General features: G+C 34.1%; 1 protein-coding gene across 2 annotated transcripts in view; it reads left to right on the top strand.

Moving 5' to 3' along the window:
- The window catches only part of LOC148942487 (transforming growth factor beta receptor type 3-like), a 246,130-nt gene that overhangs the window by 108,529 nt on the left and 111,896 nt on the right, over positions 1 to 25,705 (top strand). For both annotated transcript variants that reach the window (XM_089102668.1, XM_089102667.1), the window contains exon 5: positions 24,366 to 24,546. In XM_089102668.1, coding sequence (XP_088958794.1) covers positions 24,366 to 24,546 — 181 coding nt within the window. The remainder of the gene's footprint in view (positions 1 to 24,365; positions 24,547 to 25,705) is intronic.

Here is a 25,705-nt window from a genome sequence, read left to right as displayed (position 1 = left end):
TTTAACAGAATTAAAAATAGCTTCTGCAAAATATGAAATACTTGTCACAAAGCACGAAAATTCTAACAACACCGAAAGTACTTCTTACAGAATACAAGAAGTTCAAACAAATCCCAAAAATAGTTCTTAAAAAACAAAAATCATTCTTACGAAATACAAAAATATTTTAGACAAATCCAAAATAGTACTAACAGAATAAAAAATAGTTGTTGCAAAACTTGAAATACTTGTTACAAAACAAAAATATTTCTTAAAACATCAAAAATAGTTCTTACAGAATATAAAAAGTTCAATCGAAATCAAAATTTTTAATAATAAAAATAAATAATAATTTAGAAATAAAAACAGTAATATTGATTCCAAAATTGGAATTAAAAAACAAAAATTATTATTATTTAATAAAAAAAAACTTTACAAACATCACCCTAAGTTATCGCAGAATAAAAAAAATACTAGGTTAAAAATACCAAATACTTGCTTCAAGACACTAAATTTCTAACAACATCCCAAATAGTTATTATAGCCTACAAAAAATTCAAACATATTCCAAAAATAATTCTTACAAAGCAGAAACAATTCTTGCAATATACAAAAAGTTGTAAGAAAATCAAAAATAGTTCTTAAACAACAAAAACTATTCTTAAAAATAGAAAAAATCCTTTACACAAATCCAAAATAGTTCTAACAGAGTTAAGAATATCTTCTGAAAAATATTAAATACATGTCACAAAGCACGGAAATTCTAACAACACCGAAAGTAGTTCTTACAGGATACAAAAAGTTCAAACAAAATCCGAAAATAGTTCTTAAAAAACAAAAATTATTCTTACGAAATACAAAAATATTTTAGACAAATCCAAAATAGTACTAACAGAATAAAAAATAGTTGTTGCAAAATTCGAAATACTTGTTACAAAACAAAAAGATTTGTATGCCTTTCCTTGGCACCTTTCCAAACGAGCGGGGACTCCCACTGGTTCCTACACATTGCAAAAAGTGAGCAGTACGAAAACTCCACGTTTTCAACCAGACTGGTTTTTTAGGGACCAAGCGGGAGAGATATGTACAGCCGACATCGCTTTATTTCATTTTTTTTTAAGGTTCATTTTGTCCCGGTTACGTGCGCGCCCGTCACCGGGTCTATATGAGCCGTAAAAAAATGAAATAAAGCTATGTCGACGTTACATATCTCTCCCGATTGGTCCCTAAAAAACCAGTCTGGTTGAAAACGTGGAGTTTTCGTACTGCTCACTTTTCTGCAATGTGTAGGAACCAGTGGGGAGTCCCCGCTCGTTTGGAAAGGTGCCAAGGAAAGGCATACAAATCTTTTTGTTTTGTAACAAGTATTTCGAATTGTGCAACAACTATTTTATATTCTGTTAGTACTATTTTGGATTTGTCTAAAATATTTTTGTATTTCGTAAGAATAATTTTTGTTTTTTAAGAACTATTTTCGGATTTTGTTTGAACTTTTTGTATCCTGTAAGAACTACTTTCGATGTTGTTAGAATTTCCGTGCATTGTGAGATGTATTTCATATTTTGCAGAAGATATTCTTAACTCTGTTAGAACTATATTGGATTTGTGTAAAGGATTTTTTCTATTTTTAAGAATAGTTTTTGTTGTTTAAGAAGTATTTTTGATTGTCTTACAACTTTTTGTATTTTGCAAGAATTGTTTCTGCTTTGTAAGAATTATTTTTGGAATATGTTTGAATTTTTTGTATGCTATAATAACTATTTGGGATGTTGTTAGAAATTTAGTGTCTTGAAGCAAGTATTTGGTATTTTGCATCAAGTATTTTTTTTTATTATGTTAGAACTAATGTGGATTTGTGTAAAGTATTTTTGTATTTACTACGAATAATTTTTGTTTTGTAAGAACTATTTTGGATTTCTTAGAACTTTTTATATTTTTTAAGAATTATTTATGTTTCGTAAGAAAAATTTTGATTTTGTTTTAACTTTTTATATTATGTAATAACTATTTTTGATGTTTTAAGAAATATTTTTGTTTTGTAACAAGTATTTCAAGTTTTGCAAAAACTATTTTTTATTCTGTTAGTACTATTTTGGATTTGTCTAAAATATTTTTGTATTTCGTAAGAATGATTTTTTTTTTTTAAGAACTATTTTTGGGATTTGTTTGAACTTCTTGTATTCTGTAAGAAGTACTTTCGGTGTTGATAGAATTTTTATGCTTTGTGACAAGTATTTCATATTTTACAGAAGCTATTTTTAATTCTGTTAAAACTATTTTGGATTTGTGTAAAGGATTTTTTTTATTTTTAAGAATAGTTTTTGCTTTTTAAGAACTATTTTTTATTTTATTACAAATTTTTATATTTTTCAAGAATTGTTTCTGCTTTGTAAGAATTATTTTTGGAATAAGTTTGAATTTTTTGTATGCTATAATAACTATTTGGGATGTTGTTAGAAATTTAGTGTCTTGAAGCAAGTATTTGGTATTTTGCACCAAGTATTTTATATTCTGTTAGAACTATTGTTGATTTGTGTAAAGTATTTTTGTATTTATTACGAATAATTTTTGTTTTGTAAGAACTATTTTGGATTTCTTAAAACTCTTTGTATTTTTTAAGAATTATTTCTGTTTTGTAAGAACTGCTTTGGATTTTGATTGAACTTTTATATTCTGTAAGAACTATTTTTAATGTTGTTAGAAATCTTTTGGTTTTGTAACAAGTATTTTATATTTTGCAAGAAAAAGTTATACTTTGATTGTGAATATTTTCAATGAAGATAAAAAACTCAAGTGTGAATATTTTACCGAAAGAAAAAGTTGTACTTAAATTTTAAATTTTCTCAAGGAAGTGAAGAAAAGTTTAACTTCTCTTCTGAGTTTTCTCAATAAAAAAAGAAATTAGTTATTGATCAATTATATTCTTCCAAATAATATAAAAAGGTTCCACTTCAATTCAGATTTTTCCCCAAAGACATAAATTTAAAGCTTTCATCCAAATTTTTTGTAGAAGATATAAAAAGTTACACATTGATCATGAATATTTCACTATGAAGATACGGAGCTCCACTTTAATTCTGTAATTTTTCCGAAAGACATAAACAAATTTAAAGTAATGTTCTAAATTTTAGTGTAGAAGATAAGAAAAGTTATACTATGAATGTGAATATTTTCCAGGCAGATAAAAAGCAGTTTGTTATTGTATGAATCTTCCTCCTCCTCCTTAAAAAAGAAGAAAAATTTAGTAAGGAAATAATAACCCCTCTTTTAGAGATAAATTGCCCTCTAAAGTTGATTCTGTTATTTGTTTGTAGTGCTTTAGAAGTATTTTTGTAAAAGGTCCCCCAGAAAATTTCACCCCTGAAAACCCTCGTCCCCATGTAAAAATTAATCCACGTACAAAATCCTTTTACTCTGTAAAAAATGCAAAATTCCACATTTTTGATGATGAAAGCATGAAAGATTCTCTTTAAGAATAGAAAATAACACTCATTTTTAAATTCAAAAATTTGAGGAGCAAATCCCTAAGACGAAAGACCTAAAATTTAATTTAAAAGTTAGCTCACGTTTCCGGAAAAAAAAATCTGTAAAGTTTCCCCTGAAAATTTCACCCCTGGAAACCCCCTCCTCATGTAAAATTAATCCCCGTACAAAATCCTTCTAATCTGTCAAAACTGCAAAATTCCACATTTTTGATGAAAAAAGATTGAAAGAAAAACTTTAATAAAATAAAGTAACACTCAATTTTCAATTTAAATATTTGAGGAGCTATTCCCTAAGAGAAAAGACCTAAAATTTAATTTAAAAGTTAGCTCACGTTTCCGGAAAAAAAAAATCTGTAAAGTTTCCCCCTGAAAATTTCACCCCTGGAAACCCCCCTCCTAATGTACAAATAACCCCCGCACAAAAACCAACTACACTGTCAAAAATGAAAAAGTCAACATTTTGTAGGATAAAATCATGAAATTTTCTCTTTACTAATATAAAATAACACTCGAATTTAAATATATAAAAATGAGTAGCAAATCCCTAAGACAAAAGACCTAAAATTTAAGTTTAAAGTTCGCTCACGTTTCCATAAACAACTAACTTTATATTTTCTCCAATACAATTTCACCTCTGTAAACCCCCCGCCGCAAGTAAAATTACAACCCGTACAAACTCCTTCTACTATGTAAAAAATAAAAAAGTAAAAAATTTTTATTATAAAATCTTTAAATATTATCTTTAATAATATAAAAGCACACTCATTTTTCAATTTAAAAATTTGAGGATCAAATCCCTAATACAATAGAAATAAAATTTAATTTAAAATTTAGCTCAATTGTCCGGAAAAAAAAATATGTATACACTCCTACAAAAGGAATTATAAGTAACTTAAAAACTAAATCTTAACATACAATAAAAAACAAGTCATTAATTATGATGATAAAAGATTGAAGGATTCTCTTTAATAATATAACGGCAAACAAATTTTTCTATATAAAAATATGAGGTGCACATACCTCCGACGAAAGAGCAACAATTAAATATCAAATTTAGATCACTTGTACGGAAAAAAAAATTGGAAACCCCCCTCCTCATGTAAAATTAATCCCCGTACAAAATCATTCTACTCTGTCAAAACTGCAAAATTCCACATTTTTGATGATAAAAGCTTGAAGGATTCTCTTTACTAATAGAAAAGCACACTCATTTTTCAATTTAAAAATTTGAGGAGCAAATCCCTAAGACGAAAGACCTAAAATTTAATTTAAAAGATAGCTACCTTTTCCGGAAAAAAAAAAACTGACCATTTTAAACCTTAACTTTTAAAACCTCGAAACCCCCCTCCGCATTGAAAATTAAAAAAAGGCAACAAAAATTCTACTAGTGAACAAATAACCCATTACCACTTGGTTATTTGCCTAGGTTGAAAGATTATCTTTACTAATAGAACAGCACACTCATTTTTCAATTTAAAAATTTGAGGAGCAAATCCATAAGACAAAAGACCTAAAATTTAATTTAAAAGTTAGCTCACGTTTCCAGAAACAAAAAACTGTAAAGTTTCCCCCTGAAAATTTCACCCCTGGAAACCCCCCTCCTCATGTAAAATTAATCCCCGTACAAAATCCTTCTACTCTGTCAAAACTGCAAAATTCCACATTTTTGATGATAAAAGCATGAAAGATTCTCTTTACTAATAGAAAAGCACACTCATATTTCAATTTAAAAATTTGTGGAGCAAAAACCTAAGACAAAACACCTAAAATTTAATTTAAAACTTATCTCACGTTTCATGAAAAAAATAAATGGAAAACATCATCCCCCTTTAAAATTAAGTCACGTCCAAAATACTACTACTCTGACGAAACTTAAAAATTCAACATATTTGATTATAACAGCATGAAAGATTCTAATTAATAATATAAAAGCTAACTCAATATTAAATTTAAAAATTTGAGTAGAAAATCACTAAGACAAAATAACTAATAATTATTTTAATATTTAGCTCTCGTTTCCGGAAAAAAAAAAATTCGACGAAATACACCACCGTCACTAGTCAGTGAAGTACTAAATCCTTCTACTCTGTCAACACTGCAATATACCACATTTTTGATGATAAAAGCAGGAAAGATTCTAATTAATACTAGAAAAGCACAAACATTTTTCTATTTAATATTTTGTTTAGAAAATAAATTATACAAACTACCAAAACATTAATATCTTTGTTGGATCACGTTACCGAAAAAAAAAATTTGTAAACAATCCTCCCCATGTAAAATTAATTCACTTACAAAATCCTTATAGTCTGTCAAAACTACAAAATTCCACATTTTTGATGATAAAAGCAAGACAGATTATATTTAATAACATAACATCAAACTAATTTTTAAATTTAAGTATTTTATGATCAAATCACTAAGAAAACAGAACAAAAATAGAAATAAAAATTTTGAACAAGATTCCGGAAAAAAAAAAATTTTTCACAATACTCCTAAGGTAAAATAAATTACCGTACAAAATCCTTCTACTCTTTCAAAACTACAAAATTCCACATTTTTGATGATAAAAGCTTGAGAGATTCTCTTTACTAATAGAACAGCACACTCATTTTTCAATTTAAAAATTTGAGGAGCAAATCCCTAAGACAAAAGACCTAAAATTTAATTTAAAAGTTAACTCACGTTTTCGGAAAAAAAACTGGTAAAATTTAGCCCTGAAAACCTCACCCCTGGAAACCCCCCTTTTTTACAGAAGAAAAAATTAGTCTGCACAAAGAAATTACACCTCCCTCCCCCGTACATTCCAAGCGATGAAATATTTTTTTTTTTAAAATAGTAAAAATATATTAAAAAAGGAATAAAATTGAAAATATAATATCTTTAGTCTAATTAGACTAGAATGCAATTTCTCTCTTTGTCAAAACCCGTGTTGCTATTCCATAAACAAGTGGGATTAATCTATGCGGTAACAGGAGCGTGCAAAATTTTATTCAACCCTGCTGCCGAGGGTAAAACACTAAGTCGACATTAATTCAGCTATTGTCAATTAAAACCTAAAGTCCCATCGAACTCTATGTATGTATGTACGCTCTCTTGGTATTATTTTGACGACGGATTTTTTTCTCCTTTTCCATTTGGTTAACAGAAAAAATGCAAAAGTTTTTGGGAAAAACTGAAAGGAAAACAATTTTTAATTATCATCATAATTAGTATATTTTGGTTAACCGTTAATCTATTAAATATGGAGCAATTTTTTAAACTAAAATTAAGTAGAAACATTCGTAGGTCGAGAATGCTTGTTAATCTAATGTCAGGGCCTTGTGTTTCAGGCGAGTCGTTCTTAATGACTTGGGGTGTCACACTTTAGCGTAAAAAGCTAGGTATTGAGGAGGGGGTAGCCCCACATATATGGACTGATTTCTGTTCGTATCAGGATTTAATCTTGCTCTTTACTATCAGTTGAAAAAACTTTTTATTAGATTTCAGATAGTTTTTCAGATAATGTCGTGAAATCCCCCCCCCTCTTCCATGAAAAATACTCCCACGAAAAATACCTCCATGGAAAGTCACCCCCCCCCTTTGAAAGTCCCCCCCCCCCGGAAATTCCCCTTAAAAAATTCTATTTTCACTTAAAATTTCCCCAGGAAAATTTCAGGCGCACAATTAGGCCTGGGATATTCTCCTAAGCCTACTTTCACTTGAGAAAGGTTTGTTTTTTATATTAGTATGTGATTGTTTTTCAAATCATTGGCGAACTCCCCCCTCCCTGGAAAATTTTTCGTGGGAATCTCCCCCTCCCCACAGAACTAGTCTCCCATGAAAAATTCCAGCGCGGCGCATTTATTCTGCCGAAAATACCCCCTCTCCCACAGAAAAACCCCCAGACGATTTCAACCCTGCGGAAGATTTCCCCGTACAATTCCGCTGGGAGATCTCCACGTGTAAAATTGAGTCGCCAAAGAGAAAGTTCGACAAATCCTGGAAAGTACAATGAAATCTGGCAAACTCCCCTGTGTAAAATGTCCTCTGGAAGGTTTACCCCCGGGAACTTCCCTCCCTACGGTCAGTCCTTCCTGTGAAATATCGCCCCTGCGGAAAATCTCCCGCCCGCAAAAAAAAAAAAAAAAATCCGTAGGGTATACTTTCCAATGCTAACAATGGGCAAATTTCATACCTTACATTTTTAACCATCGCAATACCTTTACGCTAATACCTCTTCGCAAAAAATTCGCAAATATCGTAAACTAAAGAAGTAATTACGTCACTGTTGTTAGCTCCATCATTAATCTTCAATAATGTAAATGCACCCCACATTTTTTCCCTCTACAAATCTCCTGGAAAAAAAAAAAACTACAATTTTAATTAAATTAAATAAAAAATATTTAATTTAAAGAAAAAAAAAAAGAAACCCATTTTTTTACGCCCCGTTTGCAACCTAAAAAAAAAAAAAAAAAACGTTTTTATAATTAAAAATAAAATAATTTAATTTTTACCGAAAAAACTTTAATCATAAAGTATTATAACCAACCGTTGTGGTAGGGGCACGTACGCAAAGTATATACCTTCAAGCAAATTCCATATGATATTTCAAATTACTATACCATCTATAGAAACGGTACCTCTTTGCAAATGACCCTGGTAACCCCAATTCGTTCGAAACTTACACACATATCTATGCCTTCAGGCGTAAGTTTGAATGTAAGTTTTAAACGAATTGGGCGGTTACTACTCAAGCCTAAAAATATTATGCTACTACGGGGAGGGAGCCCATAATAGATAAATTAGCTAGGAAGAGGTTTTTCAGCCCGAAGACGCCCGTCAAAACATACAAAGCCCAGATGAATTGTCCATTAGTCAGAATCTCGTGCGAATGCTGTGTCGCTTGCTAGGCTATAATTTCCTCGGGGGGCGCCACTCCTCAAGTGGGGATAGAGTTTACTGCAAGGTCCCCAGTCTTGCAGATACCCCGAAAGGGTCAAGGCAGCCCTTTGCAGAGGCCCTTGTACATAGATCTGGGTCTTACTCGCTGCCGCAGTTGTCCTCCTATAGAGGACCCTCCCACGATTGTTTTCTGCGTCACCATGCAATTTAACCCATTACTGAGAGAAGTTTTGTAACTCATGGGACTTGTGGACAAACCAGTGGTTCCTTTTGAATGTACATTTGAGGAGTCTTCTTCCTGCTCCGCCTGTATTTATGGCCCCGGTTGAGGGTGCCTCAGCGTTTATTATAGACCCCCAGGAACAAGGTCCCCCTTGGTGCGTACCTGCTGTGAAGGTACCCTATATATCTGTAGGGTGCTCCCATCTTGCCACCTGGGGACACGCTGAGTGGCCTGGGGGAGGCCAGGAACATAAGAATGAAGTTAATTAAAAATATTGTGTTTCCACTTCCCTAGCTCAAGGTCATCTTGATAAAGAAAAGATTGGTAAAGAAAACTGCTTCATCATTATTTTGAATCACATTATATACTGCTGTTTATATATTATAAGTAACTCACAGTATTGCAAATCCTTTGATGGCAACTCCATCGATTATAAAACACTGTTTTTTCGCTTTCTTCAACACTCCTGGCCTAATACATAATATATCTCAAATGAACTGGACTTCATTTGAGATAAAAACTAAGAGGACTTAAATCTGTAAAAAAACACAAGCTTCAAATTCAATGTGTTTGTAGTGGCTGCAGACCAAGGCCGTACCCAGGGGATTCAGGGTTCGACCCTCCCCCCAAATGTTTTGCCTGACTCGTAAAAACGTAGCAAAAATGCATATAAAGGAAACTTTGATGCGTTTTTAACGTTTTATTTTGTAAATTCCACCCCCTCCCCTCTGACCAAAATCTTCGTTTTGCCCTGGCGTGGCGGAGCTGTGCACCACTACAATTAGACCCTTACCCAGGATTTTGATTCGGACATGGAATGATCGTGAAAAGGATTCTTTTTGGGCCTTAAATATAAAAAAAAACTTGCATACTTTTATGCAATTTTTGGCATTTCTGACAGTAAAGAGTTACCCTCATATAAGCTGATTTTCATGCCTCAGATTTCGTCTCATAACTTTCAGAAATTTTAATTTATAGCACTTCAATAAACTCTGCCGGCGTCAAATGAATATGTGAAAAAAACAAAAAAAAAAAAAAAAAAAAAAGTTTTTCAATTTTTAGACCTTACCAATCCTAATGACTGGAAAACGATGACTGTAATGACTGTCAACAATTCAAAGTTATTCATATTATTTTACAACAAGGAGTCCCAACCACAAGAAAAAAAGAAAAATACATAGAGAACATAATTGTGCGAAAAACATAAAACTTCATGCATTCGAAAGTAGAAAAAGAATCCAAAAAAGGACAGAATGGCAGAAACAACACTAAAGAAATTTATAGTCCCGCAAGGATCTTTAGAAAGAAAAACTAAACGTCAAAGTTCAGCTTGTAATTCGTGTCTTACATCCCTTCAAATCCAGTATCTCGTTTATAATACAAATCTGCCTTTAAAAATTCTGTAGGATATGTTCTTTTTGTTGTTTTTTTCCTGTTCAGATTGGCATTACCTTCTTAAATTTTTTTGGGGGTTGGGGGGGATTTTGTGTGCTCTCCTTTCATGAAAGACTTACTCGACTGATCTGCCGCATTTTACATAATTTCTTATTTGTTTTTGACGTAGCGACTAAATTTGACATTAAAAGTGCAATCAAGGGCGCATTTTGGAATTTCGTTCAGGGAAAGGGAAGTTACAAAAAAAAAAAACCACGAAACACATCAAAAATTTGTTCATATGCATTTTTTCAGTCTTTTTTCCGAGACGGACATTTTTTTCGGGGGGGGGGGGAGCTCAAACCCGGTAACACTCCCCCTGGATACAGCCTTGAGTGCAATACATAATATTTGATTGTAGTAGAGATTTTATTATTTTCTATAGCATTTTTCTTTTTTTTTCCTTATCTTTATTTGTTGTGAACAAAATGTATAATAAAAATCGAAGCTGTTGCCCTATACAACTCTTACTCCATTTCATAGTAGGGATAAACCGTCGAAATGGAGTAAGTTATAAAAAAAAACAACAAGGCAAGTCGATCCAGAGTGTCCGCAAAGAGTGTTGCAGCTGAAGTGACTGGTATTGTAGGGTTAGAACGCTTTGAAACCTGCACAACCTGACAACTACGAACGAAAGTAAATTTTTTATTAAGAATAAGAAAGGCAGTGACAAACGGCAAGTTTCTATCGATATTAGTAGCACTTGTTAATTTTTTTTTTTTAATCCAAAACTTTAAGAACTTATTAAATTCTGAAAAAAGAACGGTATTGCTCCCAGAGCCAATTCTGATTAGATATTTGACATCCTCGTGAAAAGACATATCAAAAATAATGAAAATTTCGAATAAATAAGAGGTATATTTAATTTTAAAAAGAATATATCTGATTAAATTTTTGGAGACAGCAACAAAATGCCACTAAAATATCATATTACTGCTCCAGATACAAAAATAAGAGTTCAAATTCGTTGCTTAGTAGATAGTTATCAAACACACATGATTCTATCATTTAGTGTGTTCGTTTTCTCATAAAGACAATTCGATAGAATGAAATAGGCAATAACTTAGACAAATTTAAGCCTAAATCATTTTTTAACAATTATATAGGCCCAAGCTTGAGTTATTCCCACTTTTAACACTTCCTTACTTATTAATTCACAAAGCATTACGTCAAAACTTAAATTAAAAAAGACTTGAAAAGTCGAAGGACCGCTTTCTCTCGAAAATCATGTACATCAGGTGGGGCGTGTCAAGCGTGGCAGAACTGTACCAAGCGTTCTGGGGAGTATGCCAAGCACTTTTGGGGACTGTGTGGTATACATGGCGTTCTGAAATGTACACCAGGCGGGGGAAATCGGGGTCCCCTCACGGAAAGTTTCTAGATATTAATCTTGTCCTCTGGGCTGGGAAAGATCTTTCCAAGAACGCTAGGAAGAACGCTCTTTCAAAGCTAGGCAGCGAGGCAGACCTGCTCAAATGCTGCCTTTCCAAAATAAAGAAAAACTTAGTTTTTACTATTTGAGGGTGTTTTTTTACAGTTGAAAAAAGTTTGGAAGAATAGGAAGATAGGTCTGCGAACCAAAATTAGAATATTGGAAGCTAAAGTGATGACAGTGGTCAAATATGGTTCCAAAGCATGGGCCCTTCGAAAAACAGAGCAAGATTTACCACAATTTTTTCCGGAGAAATTGCCTACGGATTGTTTTAGGTACCCGGCTGACGGACCGTATTTCAAGCAGAAGTCTGTAGAAGAAGTTCAATCCCGCTCTCTATGGCTATAATGAGAGAAAGGTTGAGATGGCTAGGGCACGTTCTGCTGGTGAGGATGACAGATTGCCGAAGATTGTCTTTTTGACCAAACGTCTAGGGCTTAACGGAAAGCATATCGTCCGCGGTTGGGGTGAGAGGATGTCGTAAAGAAAGATTTAAGGGAAATGGGAAATTCCTGGGAGGGTGTAAAGAGGGAGGCTTTGATAGCTTAGGATGGAGGGGTGTACTTAGCTGTGTTGGCCTCAGGCAGCTTGGTTCTGCGGTGAGTGGTTAGTATTAGAGGTAGTAATTCAGTATTATTAGGTGTATATTACTTCAACTTAATGTCCGGCCGCATTATAGTTACACATGTTCAGAAAATCAAAATTTATAAGTAATGTACCGCTATCGAACTGGAAAATGTTCAACTTTCACGAATAAAATTTATGATTGACCAGTAAATATTTTTAAATTAGAGAAGATTGTAAGTTGAATCTGGCAAAATCTATAAAGAAATAATGCTAGTAGCCAATAGTTGGGAAACAATCGGTGTTAATTCAAGCTGTTCAAATCAACTTATTGTAATTCCAATTTTTACTTTCATTCAAGGAAAATACACATGTCATTCACAAATCTTGGCTTTTTTACCGACAGCTCTAGCTGTAGTATGGGCCGTTGATAAGACTTATACTACAGCATTATCATTAAACGTTATAATAATAAATTGGTACAAATGCCTTTCATTAAGTCCTCATTTTAAAAAACTTTTATGAGGGGACGTTTGGCTGACCCGTAGCGATTCACGAACCTCTAATCTACTCAAAATGCCTTTTCCTTCAATTTTCAAAATTTCTTCAATAAGCTGTACCAAATAATATGTTAAAATAAAGAGAGAAGTATGGATGTTGAGAGGTGACAGCTTTCCTGTTATTTCAGGACGATTTTGAGTTACAAATGAATGTTATTTATTTTCTTCCCTACATAGAGAAAGGGGCTAGAAGGTGCTATTGTAAGATTAGAATCTCTTTGAAAAGCCAATGTCTTTTTAATTATTTTTTTTTTTTTTTGCATTTCAGAGCCCCACTTCTAGACTTCTTTTATTTTATCACTGCCCTATTTCATATATGATCGCCTCGAACTAATGGTCGTTCGAAATTTATATCAGGTTAAATCATTTTTCTGCAAATTCAATTCAATTTAATAATGCTTTGCTTCTCATCAGTTGAGAAAAAAACGTGCACTGAAATGTGGGTTCTTCTATTTCTTGCCATAGACGGACAATGTACTCTCCCGTTTAGACAACTTGTGAGTGAACATTTTCAAAAAGTAACAAGAAATCATCGGATTTAAGAGATCAAAAAGATTTATAAAATCTGCCATATTCCAAGGGCATATACCTGGCGGTTACGTATTTCATTGTGTTGCAATTTATTGTCCAGTTTATAACTTAATCCAAGTTAAAATCTGACAGAAATCAAATACAAAAATCACATTACGACGTTTACTATAAATATTGCAAGGATATCAGCTCCCTCTTCAAGCAGAAATAGTATAAATAATAATCAAACAGTTCGTGGTAACGAACTGTAAGTAAGGAGCGACCCGGCTCAATGGTAACCGAAACTCTAGAAAACGGGTTTTTGATACCAATAGATACATCAAAAGAATCAGATTTCAATGCTGATTTCAAATATAGATTTTTCATCAAGTTTAGTGCTACCCATCAAAAGTTAAGCACCTGAGAAAATTTGGCTGATTTTCAAAAAAAGGAGGAAAGACCCCCTAAAAGTTATAGAACCTTAATGAAAATCACACCATCATATTCAGCGTATCACAGAACCCTACTGTAGAGGTTTAAAGCTCCTATATACAAAAATGTGGAATTTTGCATTTTTTTCTATTAGAAAGATCACTGATGCGTGTTTATTTTTTTTTTATTTTTTTTTTTTTTTCTAGGGGTAATCGTATCGAACCAGTGGTCCTAGAATATCGTGGGAGGGCTCATTGGAACGGAAATTAAAAGTTCTAGTGCCCTTTTTAAGTGACCAAAAAAATGGAGGGCAACTAGGCCCCCTCCCATGCTCATTTTTTCCCCAAAATCTCCCGATCAAAATTTTGAGATAGCCATTTTGTTCAGCATGGTCGAAAATATGATAACTATGTCTTTTAGGATGACTTAATCCCCCGAAGTCCCCGGGGGGAGGGCTGAAAGTTATCAACTTTACCCAATGTCAACATATAGAATTGGTTATTGGGAAGTATACAGACGTTTTCAGGAGGTTTTTTTTCTGGTAGTGGGAGGGTGGGGGGTGGGTGGGTCGGGGGTTATGTTGGAGGATCTGTCCATGAAGGAAGTTTTCATAGGGGAAGGGAAATTACCATGAAGGGGGCGCCGGACTTGCCAGTGTAAACCTCCCTTTAGTTCTTTATTTGTATGCCTTTTATATTGGCAGATGTAATGGTTTACGTAAATTCCAAAGATAGACGATAAATAATTTCTTAGACCACACTGCTTTTCCATTAAAAACAAAAAAAAATTTTTAAACACTAAAAACGGGTTTTAATTTTCTAACAAGCAGTGAACTACAAAAAAATTAATTTTGCAAAAAAGCTCCTAATTTTTCGGCCCGAAATCCGGTAGCATTTATAAACGGAAAAAAAAATAAATAAATAAAGCAAAAAAAAAAAAAAACAAAATAAATTAAATTAAAAAAAAAAAAAAAAAAACAAAAAAGAGAGAAAAAAGCAAAAACCAAATAAAAAAATAAATAAATAATAACAAAACTCACATATTAATTAAACACTTCCATGCACTGAATGTCTTTCAACTGGCCTCCTCTCAGTATATAAATTGAAATATATTAAATAAACACGTCCATGTACTGAATGTCTATATTGATTCTACTCGCCTCCTCCCAGTATATAAATTGAAATCTATCAAAATTGAAGAATATATTTATACTTAGACCAAAACAATAAAAGGTCAACTAACCCCCCGGTCCATAACCCTTAATTAAATTTCACAAGTTATTTATTTATATTTTTCTTTCGTTTTTGCTTTTTGTTCTCTTTATTGTTTTTTTATGTTTTATTGTAATGTAATTTAAGTTGTTTTTTTTTTTTTGCTTTATTTATTTATTTTTTTTCATTTTATAAATGATACCGGATTTTGGGCCCTAAAATTAGGATCGTTTTTTCCAAATTAATTTTTTTTTATTTAAAAGCTTGTTAGAAAATTAAAACCCGTTTTTCGTGTTTAAAAATTTTTTTTTGTTTTTGATAGACGATAAACGTTGGTACATGGTCTTTATTAAATAACGTGAGAATACACATAGAGAAAATAAGGTAGCACAAGAACAACTAGCTACGACGAAGGCGAAAGATGGACTCCCTTTAGAAATGAACCAAGAATATAACTTTCCTGGAACGGAAGTTCCAGGCCTGGGAACGACCCCTTTTCCACGACTGGCTTTAGTCCCAATAGATCCCCCCTAGCCCATTATCGTTGACATATAGATGCCTGGATAGTTACGACATGACATACCCGGAAATGTTTCTCGAATTGATGTTAAATACTTTACAGATTCTCCCCCCTGATTTTAGTTCAACTTCTAACATTCGGCGGCTCCCTTTCTCAATATAACCTACAACTTCAATTAGATTCAAAACATTCCCTTCCCAAATCATTCACTTCTCGCCTACTAAAATTCTACAGCATGAACTAGTAAACAATTATATAATACAAACACTACACAATACTTGCATAAGTAAAAACTTACATAGTATAAACGAACCCCACTAACAACATTAGTCGGAAACTGGATATTTTAACACTTCATTTTTCTTTCTATACTTTAAAATAGATTTGTTCCCCATCCCCTGAATTTGATGAGGACAAGGAAAGTTGGGATTATGTATAAACTTCGAATTAGGGCAAAAGGAATGACCGGGAAAGGCTAATTAATCCTGAAAATACCAGCGACAAATAAAAGAAATTGCAGAAACTTTAAAAATCATACCATGCTGCAATGACGTCAAGATATTATTACCAATAAAATCCTCGGGGTTCTATTGCTATGGAACGACTCGGTTTTGACTTATTTGGTTTTGCTCTACTAACTTGTGGTTCGACAAATGGCAGTACTGCTGTTGATATCTTTACATAACTATTAGCACTACGCATTAAAACCATCCCGTGAGGCATCAACCTCATCCCACTAGACCTCAAAACCAGCCCCCTTTCCACCTTTTTTTCTCATCCCACGGGACCTCAAAACCGGCTCCCTTTTCCTGGGTAGCCAAACCGCCCTGCGAGGCATCAGTACCATCTCGCAGTGCAACAAAAAAAACCATCTTGTGAGGCATCAGTACCATCCCACGGGACCTCAAAACCAGCTCCCTTTTCATGGGTAGCGAAACCGCCCTACGAGGCATCAGTACCATCTCGCAGTGCAACAAAAAAAAACATCCCGTGAGGCATCAGTACCATCCCACGGGACCTCAAAACCAGCTCCCTTTTCCTCGGTAGCCAAACCTCCCTGCGAGGAATCACGACCATCTTGCAGTGCCTTCTCATTATCATTGAGTCCAAATTTCACCCTCGTTAGCGCAGAAAGAAATTCATCGGAAAAAGAAGACGTGTCTTCTTTCTTAACTATCTGTTCCATCTGTTCATATTGTATTGCAACCTTAGGCGCAACACCTAAACAAAAAAAAAAAATTCTGCACTAGTATCTAAAACATACCGTTTGTAGAACGGCCTTATACTGTCCTTGAATGAATTAATAGCAACTATTCCAAGTACTACACAATAATCCATGACTTCTCAGGACACCTACATGACCTTCCTAATTTTTGCATCCTACTATAGAATAGATATGCCCTTTCATCCTTAAATTGAGCCACGCCTACAAACTCTGCAACCATTTTGCCTACTATTTTGCCTGGAGCATATGCTATAAGTAATCCACGTTTTAAACTTGACAAATTTATAATCGAGGGGAGTCAAATGAAAGGAATGGAAATATGCCATTGATCCTCCACTGTTTTACAAAATCAAAAGCAACCTTTTTGTTATCCAGATTCTGCCGGATCAAATATAGAAATAATAACTGACATATTGATATCAAAATTTGAAAAAGCAATTACTCTAAAAATTTAAATATTGGTCTTAAACACCTTTTTTTGTTTTTTTTTTTAATTTACGGACGCTAGATTTTGGGCAATAAACTTCACTTTTAACGACAAGGGTCTAATAAAATTTACTGGGTTGTTTAGCCGTATTAAATCACTTACGAAACATAATATGTCTCAAATCCAATTGCAGTTGGTCCCAATTTAAATACTAGCATCAAATGGAGCCAGAATTGAGAACTAATTTTTGATTATCGAACTCAAAAGTGTTAAACATTGGTTGGAAACTGTCAAATGTAGATCACACTTCGACTTTATAAAATCAGGTAAAAAAAAAACACCAAACGTAGAATGGCTAAGTCAAGGTAGAAATCAACCGGAGTCTCTCAGTTGTAGAAATTTGAATTAGTAGGTAGAATCTATCGCAAGGAAATCCATATTAGGCATTGTGTAACAGCCTATTTCAAAATGTTCATTTAAAAGAGTGTTTCTCAAGAAGGCGCTTTAAATAGAAGAAAGTACAATAGCTCGTAACGTTTCGATGTCTTATTAATCAGTCTTTTGTAGTATTTGCAGATGAATATCACAGTCTGGTAGCGGGCGAAATACTCTTCAGTATGCTGCCAGTATTTAGCGTAAGATGTCGTAAGTACTTATAAGGGTCACTCAAATGTCACTTGGAGGTTTTCCCCTAGTGATTTATGCTCCTCTAGTCTTAACCACTTGCCACCACTCTGTAAATCACTCTTTAGTTCCTTATTTGTATGCCTTCTGTATTGGCAGATGTAATGGTTTACGTAAATTCCAAAGATAGCCGATAAACGTTGGTTCATGGTCTTTATTAAATAACGTGAGAATACACATAGAGAAAATAAGGTAACACAATAATAACTAGCTACGACGGAGGGGAAAGATGGACTGCCTTTAGAAATGAACCGGGAATATAATTGTCCAAGAACAGAAGGTCCAGGTTTAAGAACGACGCCTTTCCCACAACTGGCTGTAGTCCAAATAGCTCCCCCCTGACCAATTATCTTTCGCACATAAATACCCAGCTAAACAAGAACTAAGATATCCGGAAAGCTTCTCGAATTGATGTTAAATACTTTACACCAGCATTATTTATTGGTTATTGGGAAGTATACAGACATTTTCAGGAAGGATTTTTTTTCTGGAGGGTGGGGCTGGAGGAGGGGGTTACTCGGGAGAATCTTTCCGTGGAGGATGTTTCTTGGCGTAGGGGACATTTCTATGAAGGGGGCGCCGGATTTCCAAGCATTATTTAAAAAACGATCAGAAATTAAATTTAAAAAAAAAACGTTTTTTCAACTGAAAATAAGAAGCAACGATAGAACTTAAAACGAACAAAAATTATTATGTATATTAGGGAGGTCTCCCCCTATTCAATACCTCGCGCTTTAAGCTACAGTTTTTTTTAATTCTTTAAAAAGAGATATCTATTATAAATAAACAGCCATGGTGATTAAGAAATTTGTGAATTAATTTTTGTTTTAACTTTTAAAGTAAAGAGCGTCGTATTGACTAAGGTGATAACCCCCTAATATACGTAATAAAATATACGTAATAAAAAAAAAAAACAATAAAAAAACAAGCGATACGGCTCAATAGTGATCGAAACTTTTAAAAACGGAATTTTGATGTCAATAAATTTATCAAAAGAATGGGTTTATAATGCTAATTCTAAATATATAAATTTTATTAAGTTTAGTATTACTCATCAAAGGCTACGAGTCTGAGAAAATTTACCCGATTTTTTAAAGAGGGGGGAAACATTCCCTACAAGTGAAACAATTTTAATGAAAATCACACCGTCAGATTCAGCGTATCAGAAAACCCTATTACATAGGTTTCAAGCTCATATCTTCAAACATCTTAAATTTTGTATTTTTTGCCGGAAGAAAAATATACGAATATAGAAGTTAGTTAAGTAAGTTAATTTGTAAATTACGTCATAACCAAATTTAGAGACATCCATTTAGCAAAAGAAAAGTAAAAATTTTATGCAAATTTTGCTTACTTATTCAATGACGGTGAGCCAAAATAAAAGCTGCATTAACTAAAAAACGATCAGAAATTAAATAAAAAAAACAAGTTTTTTAAACTGAAAGTAAGGAGCGACATAAAAACTTAAAACGCAAAGCGTAAAGAGTGAGGCGTTGAGGAGGGGACAGCCCCTTTCATATACGGAATGATTTCTGTTCGTTTTAAGTTTTAATGTCGCTCCTTACTTTCAGTTTAAAAAACTTGTTTTTTTTATTTAATCTGTATTTAAAAGCCAATTAAAGCCATATACAAAAAGACAAATACTAAAGAAAAATTACACTTCATTTGACATCCTTCCCATCAATACAAAATTTCCTACTGCCACAATATAACGGGGAGTCCTAGACCTCATTAACTCACAAAGCAGCCTATCTTCCCCCTCCTGGATAATTAATCCCCTTAAATGAGAGAGTTGCTTACACCGGAGGAGGAAATGGCCCAACCCATAATCATTTTCCCCACATCTCAAGCAACTACACCCGGCCTCTGGACCTTCCCTCATTTTCCTTACAACCTTAGCATAGATTGGAAGACAATTTGCTCGAATCTGAATCCAAATCCTCAGATATTTAATGGCATTGTAAGTGTTTTAATTGTAAGTATATACGGTTGGTATTGTAAGTGTTTTATTAATTGTTTTCAGTAGCACTGAAAACTTTAAGCAAACGTATCTGAATGAGTGTATTCATTCCTGAATCTTTGATATAAAAAGTATCCTTTCGAAAATGTGAAGTATTTTCATTGAAGTGCAGACTTAACTTCACTTTAGAAACATGAAGTTTAGGGGTACTCACCCCGTGAAATGTGATATGATTTTTTTTTTATCTAATACTATTAGAGCTATTTTGTATATAGTTTGGAAGTCGGGAAATGCGGAGCAGTTCATTTAAAGCTGGGTTGCATTTCTAAAGGGAGGGGGGGGGGGTATAAAAAACACCCAAAATAGGTATATCATACTGAGATCATGCTAATTATAGAAATACGGAATGATAGTCGAGATATTGGGATTTTGGGACAGTATGGCCAAACCTAGACCCCCCTCCCCTCCCGTCACCTGCTTTAGGTCTTGGGGAAATGCTAAATATCTATGTTTGATTACAATTCTGAAGAGGGTGCAAAGGGGGAAATGGGGGAAATGGGGGAAATGGGGGTTCAAATCAGGAAGATGGGGTGCCATTAAAGTGAAAAAATGTTACGACTAAGTACGGTTTAAGTACGGACTATAAGGAAAGATGAAAAAAGTTTGACCTCAAAATTCTAGGGTTCTGACGAGACAAAGACCTACAAAAATATAAAATTTGAAGATCCAGGTTTTGTGATGGTAAGTTAGATAGTAAATTAGGACAAAAAATGAGTGTATTAAACAATAACAACAAGGTACAAATATATCCGATCCTCTAAAATGTAAGAAAATGAGTCTCCTTGTTCAATTAAAATAAAAGCTACACGAAAATCAAAAATATAACTTATGAGTTAAAATTTAAACTTATCTATCATAAGCACAGAAAGTTTTAGTCATATATTTTTCCTTTGTGGGAAGTGTTGGAGGGGAGTCAGAAACATGAAAAGAATCTCCATATATCTTGATGGGCTCTTAAATTCTCCTCGTGGGAGAATTCACCCCTTCTAGCTTGAACAGGTACCGATATATACTACGCATGGGAGCCCATAAGCTGAATTCCAGGGGGGGGGGGTAAACCTCGTCTAATTGTCACTTTAATGCTATATAATAGAAATTTCAGAACAGAAATATAAAAATAAGGCAACATCATTCAGCCAGGGGGTGGCGGGCGCCCCCTGTCCCCCCACCCCTTATGGGCGCCCATGATACTACGGCATATGCTTTCAAAGTGCAAAGCCTAGAGGGGAAGGGGCTTGGTTTAACCGCCTTTCCCAAATCGCATAAGAGCATGCATTTGCTTAAAAGTTACGACAGTCTTTCTTTCAACATTATCCAGACTTACCCTGTAGATTTTATTCAGAGTAGCGACGGGTTGTGGAAATATGACGCTTTTAATGGACTCCCCCTTTAAATTTTCATCGCCACCCGGTGGTGAATATAAATCATAATTGTCAAACAAGTATTAATCACTGACTTTGACGCCGTGAAGAGATATAGCGCCTGTTGTGTGCAGTGCCGGAGGAAAAAAAAGCAACAGGGGTTGGCGTTTGTCATGCTGTCAGTTTTATGTTGACGCCAGCACTAAGCCCCTCATTGTCGTCAATTTTATAACTTAGGTTCAAGGTTTTATTATTAATACTATATTTGCACAATATATTAAATTCCCGACAGAGAAAACTCGACAGAGTGGGGAACAAAAACATGTAAGGTGAATTAGTTCTTTTTCCGAACAGTTTTTGGCTAGCTATAAACAAAGATTTTAGACTTCAATAGTTGTTTTCAAATAAGAAACCTGCTGTAAAGCACGCAAGGGGTCTAGAATCATATTCTAGGTGATTAGAGTTACAAGGGAAGATTAGGTTTAAGTTTCTTTGCTTACAAACAGAAAAACAATTTTTGCTAAATGCAAACGATGCACTTATGAAAAACTGACGTGTTTTCTCCCTCCCTGCTACCTCAAATCATAACAAACTATCCAAAACAACATTCAAAATAGCCGTCTTCTCGCTGTCTGCCAACAAAAATCAAGTTACCGTTCATTTAATAAATACTTTTTACTTGTCTCTTAAAAACTAAAAGATGTTCAATTGCCCTGAAGCTCACCGGTAACTAATTCCACATTGAAGTTATAAGAAACGATAATCCAAATCCGGACAGTGGGCTGCTTCTGTGCGCAACCGCCAAATTATCACAAAATCTAGTCTCATAACCATGAATATCACTATTATCATGGTAAAAATTTGATGAAAATGTTTGACGTACCCTCTCTTCTACAAACCTCAGGATGAATGATCCTGAGGCTAATTTGCCCGGTTCTAATACCAGTGCCTGTACTTATTAGATGTGCGCAGGGGAAGAAGCCTGCCCCCCCCCCCAAATACTAAATTTTTCCAAGTTGGCAGTTCTTATTAAAATGAGCTTGTTATTATTGACCTCCCGCAAAATAATCCTGCCTACGTACTTGTCTGTGCTACTTTGGAAATGGAAATACTATGACAACACTCAATTGACAACACTGTTCTCTAACTTCCGGCAAGTGAAAACAAATTAAGTGCCTAGATTAGAGATATTCCCACTCTAGTTTCTGGCACGAAATTGAAGCAACACAGTCAATAATTATGATCGATCAATGTTCCGTCAATTTCTTAACACAGATTTCCTTGAAGATGGTTTAGGATGGATCACATGATCTAAAAAAAAGTCTAGTTTTGTTGCTAACGAAAATAATTTTTCTTTTCGTCATCTATTGTGTGCTATTAAGATTTGATGGCTAACAGCAATTATAAAGAAATGATGAAATGTAGCTTATGTGCTATCTCATCTTTCGTTATGAGACTGACTGAGATAGTCATGCCTTGGGTTATTATTGCTTCTACCTATGTTATTTTCGGCTATAATAAAATCTATTAGCAACTATTTTTATGATAACCAGGTAGGCCTATGTACGTAAGATCTTAGCCCCCCAAAAATATGGAGATGTTTCAGATTCTTTTTGCCATAATTTCAATTTTTTTCAAATATGGTTGTCACAAGATGACCCATATCCATAAATACCCTCCAAATTTACCCCTAATCAGCCACTCCACCATTAGCGATATTCTGGAGTGGGGTATTAACTTTGTGAAAGTGGGCTCTCATACAATGTAATATAGGGTTAGGTGTGGCTTTGTGAGGGTGGTAATGGTAAGGTGTCTGCACTTCTGCATCGTTTCATATTCTGCATACATCTTCGCATTCTGCGCTTTGGAAAAGACGTAGCAACTTTTATTGGCCAGCTGAATCTGCCTTCCTGCCTCCCAGCTCTGCACCATAGTTAGCTCTGGACTCAAAGTCTGATCAAGAGCTCAGACTCTAGCCATCGATACTCTATCAAAGATGAACAAGACCTTATGCATTTTTCGAAGTCTCATTTTAAATTCGTAATTTCAAGGCTATATTAATAATATTTAATTGAAGTGAGAGCCCTGGTATACGGGTTATAAAAATTAGAAGCAAAAAATATTGAGAAAATTATACACGAACCTTTATCAGACGCAATGTCTGACATGGTCCTAATCCTTTAGCCGAGTTCTTTAGCAGGGTGATGGTGGCAAAATAACTTACATATGTGTAAGGTCATATATCGCTGTCACTGCCCCCATCCCCTTAGACAATTAAAAGACAGAACTGGAAAAATTATGGTTTCCTCTGTAGCTTTCAGCTGTTAAGGCGTTACGATTTGAGGAAGGTTCCGGGAATGGAAACACAAATGCTAAGAGAAGACAGGCCTAATGGCATGGCCTTTCAACAAAATCCTAATGGCTGTAGTTTCATTTTTCATCTATGACCGGATGAAAGTTTATAGTGTTGCAGGCTCAATATTAACATCTATTTCCCCAATGAATCAGTGGGCTGCATATTAGCAGAGGTGTGCCAAGGTTTTTCCCCAGAGTCATGCGGTGCAAAGCCCTTGTAATTCATAATGAGTGCTGGTGATATATTATTCCAACAAGTTATAATTGTCCTTTAATGATTTCTATTGATAATATACTTTTTCGTTGATTTTCTGTGTTAGCACACACTTTTTCATACAATAAGGGTTTTATTAAAAAAATATATATATAAAATAAATTTTATAAATTATAAATTTTATTATGAAAAAAAGATTAACAACATACCCAAACTGGAACATGGGTATAGATTAGTTACTATGCTTTTTTTTCAAAATTATTAGCTTAATATTTAGTGACTTGAACGATCATCAGAATTACCCCTTCTAAGGGTGTTCTTCTAAAGGTATTCGTAGAATGTTTCTTGTGGCTGGGGCACATTCCGCGGATGAAGAATGATATATTGCCCAAGACTGTCCTTGTTGGCCAACTGTCTAGTTCCAAGCGAAGAGCAGGTCACCCCCAAATGGGGTGGGAGGATGTAAGGAAAGATTTAAGTAAAGTGGGAACTTCTTGGGAGGGTGTAAAGAGCTCCATCTTGAATCTACAGACATTTTGAGTTTGATGATGTGGTTTTCATCACCTAAAATCTCCTTCACTGGGAAACTTGTACACAGGTGTATGCACTTATAAAAGATAATTTGCCTCATTTTATGTTTTACTTCACCTGCTTCCTAACTTTTACCTTCCCCTCCTCCCAGACACACACTTACACAAAAAGATGATATAATAAAAAATATTTTTTCCTGCTCTCAGGAAATAAAAATTGAAATTGTGATTATACCATAAAGACGTTCCAGTTTTGACTCGGTCATCAAATTTTGCTGGACTCTTACAAATGTTTTAAATTTGGTTATATTTTAGGTCACTGGACAGTCAGAAGTGGAAAACTCAGAAATTCGGGTTACAGTTCAAAAGCATTCAAATGTAAATCAAAATGCAGACTTTTCAGTTCTTCGATTTGCGAAGAAGCGTTATGGCCAAATCACCACCTATAACTCAGTGGAAGGAACTAACAAGTTGGTGTTCACGAGAGGAAATAATGGTAAGTGTTTTTACGTTAAAAGTCGAATAGAAAGGGCAAATTATAGAGAAACAGTTGTAATATAGTCCAGATTAATGGAAAACAGTAGAAGATTTAATTAAGATAGCAGAATTAAGATTATTAATTACTTAATTAGTTATTAGTAAATTAATTAAGATCACTAAATAATAATAACTAAGATCACTACTGCTATTGCTATAAGAAATTGCAGCCTTAAGCCACCTGAAGCCAACACAGTTGTGAATATTACTCCTTCATACAACTCCTTTGAAGCTACTATATGACTCCACAATATTTAAGATTTAAATTAAAACAAAAAATAAATAAACAAAATGTGCACTGGAGAATACAGTGAGCTATACTTTAACAGAAGGTTTAAGTTAAGGCATCAGAATTATGCCTAAACAAATTTATTGCCATCAGCTAACCGACGAACACGCAAAAATAGAAAGAAGAAAAACAGATAAACAAAGGAAGGCACTAGTAGTAGGAGTGGACAAGAGAGACGGAGGAGATGCTTTAGAGGAAGAGGAGTCTTTCTTGCTCTCGCAGGCCACCTAAAACTTTTTCTTCTTTTTCTTCTTTTAAGAGTTTTAAAACTCTTGCTTCTTTGAGAGATGTTCAGTAACCCTTTTATGGAGGTATGTTTTTCTGTTCGTTCATCTGAACCACATACCGTTCAAGCCATGCCCCTTAAGGTCTTATATCATGCTGAAAACACTGAATGGTATGTAATTCATGAAAGGGTTGTATTTGGTACCTTATCATCTTCATGCCCTAAATCACACTCGGTTGTTTTAAACCGATTGTTAAACCGGTTGTTTTAAAATTACTAAAAATATTCTTGTAACAGAGCTGAAAGTCCCAAGATCGCGTAAGTAATCTTCTTAAAAAAGTGTATTTTCATTTACTAAACTTTAAGATTTTCCTTAGTTTTTTTTTTCGAGGAATGTCAGCTGAGTGTATCCATGTCAAGGGTGTATCCCAGATGTTTTTTTTTTTTTTGGGGGGGGGGGGGTACAATCAAACTTTGAAAAACGCCTTAAAAAATTTTGCTTGGGGAGGGGGGGGGTGATAATTATTCAGGGGGGGGGTTTACAAAAAACTTAAAAAAATCATAAAAAAGCTTTTTATATGCATTTTTGTTACGTTTTTGCGA

Source organism: Artemia sp. Qi Xiang Cuo, chromosome 16, assembly GCF_049724085.1.
Source record: "Artemia sp. Qi Xiang Cuo chromosome 16, ASM4972408v1, whole genome shotgun sequence".
Taxonomy (NCBI): Eukaryota; Metazoa; Arthropoda; class Branchiopoda; order Anostraca; family Artemiidae; genus Artemia; species Artemia sp. Qi Xiang Cuo.
This window is presented reverse-complemented; position numbering and strand designations above follow the sequence as displayed.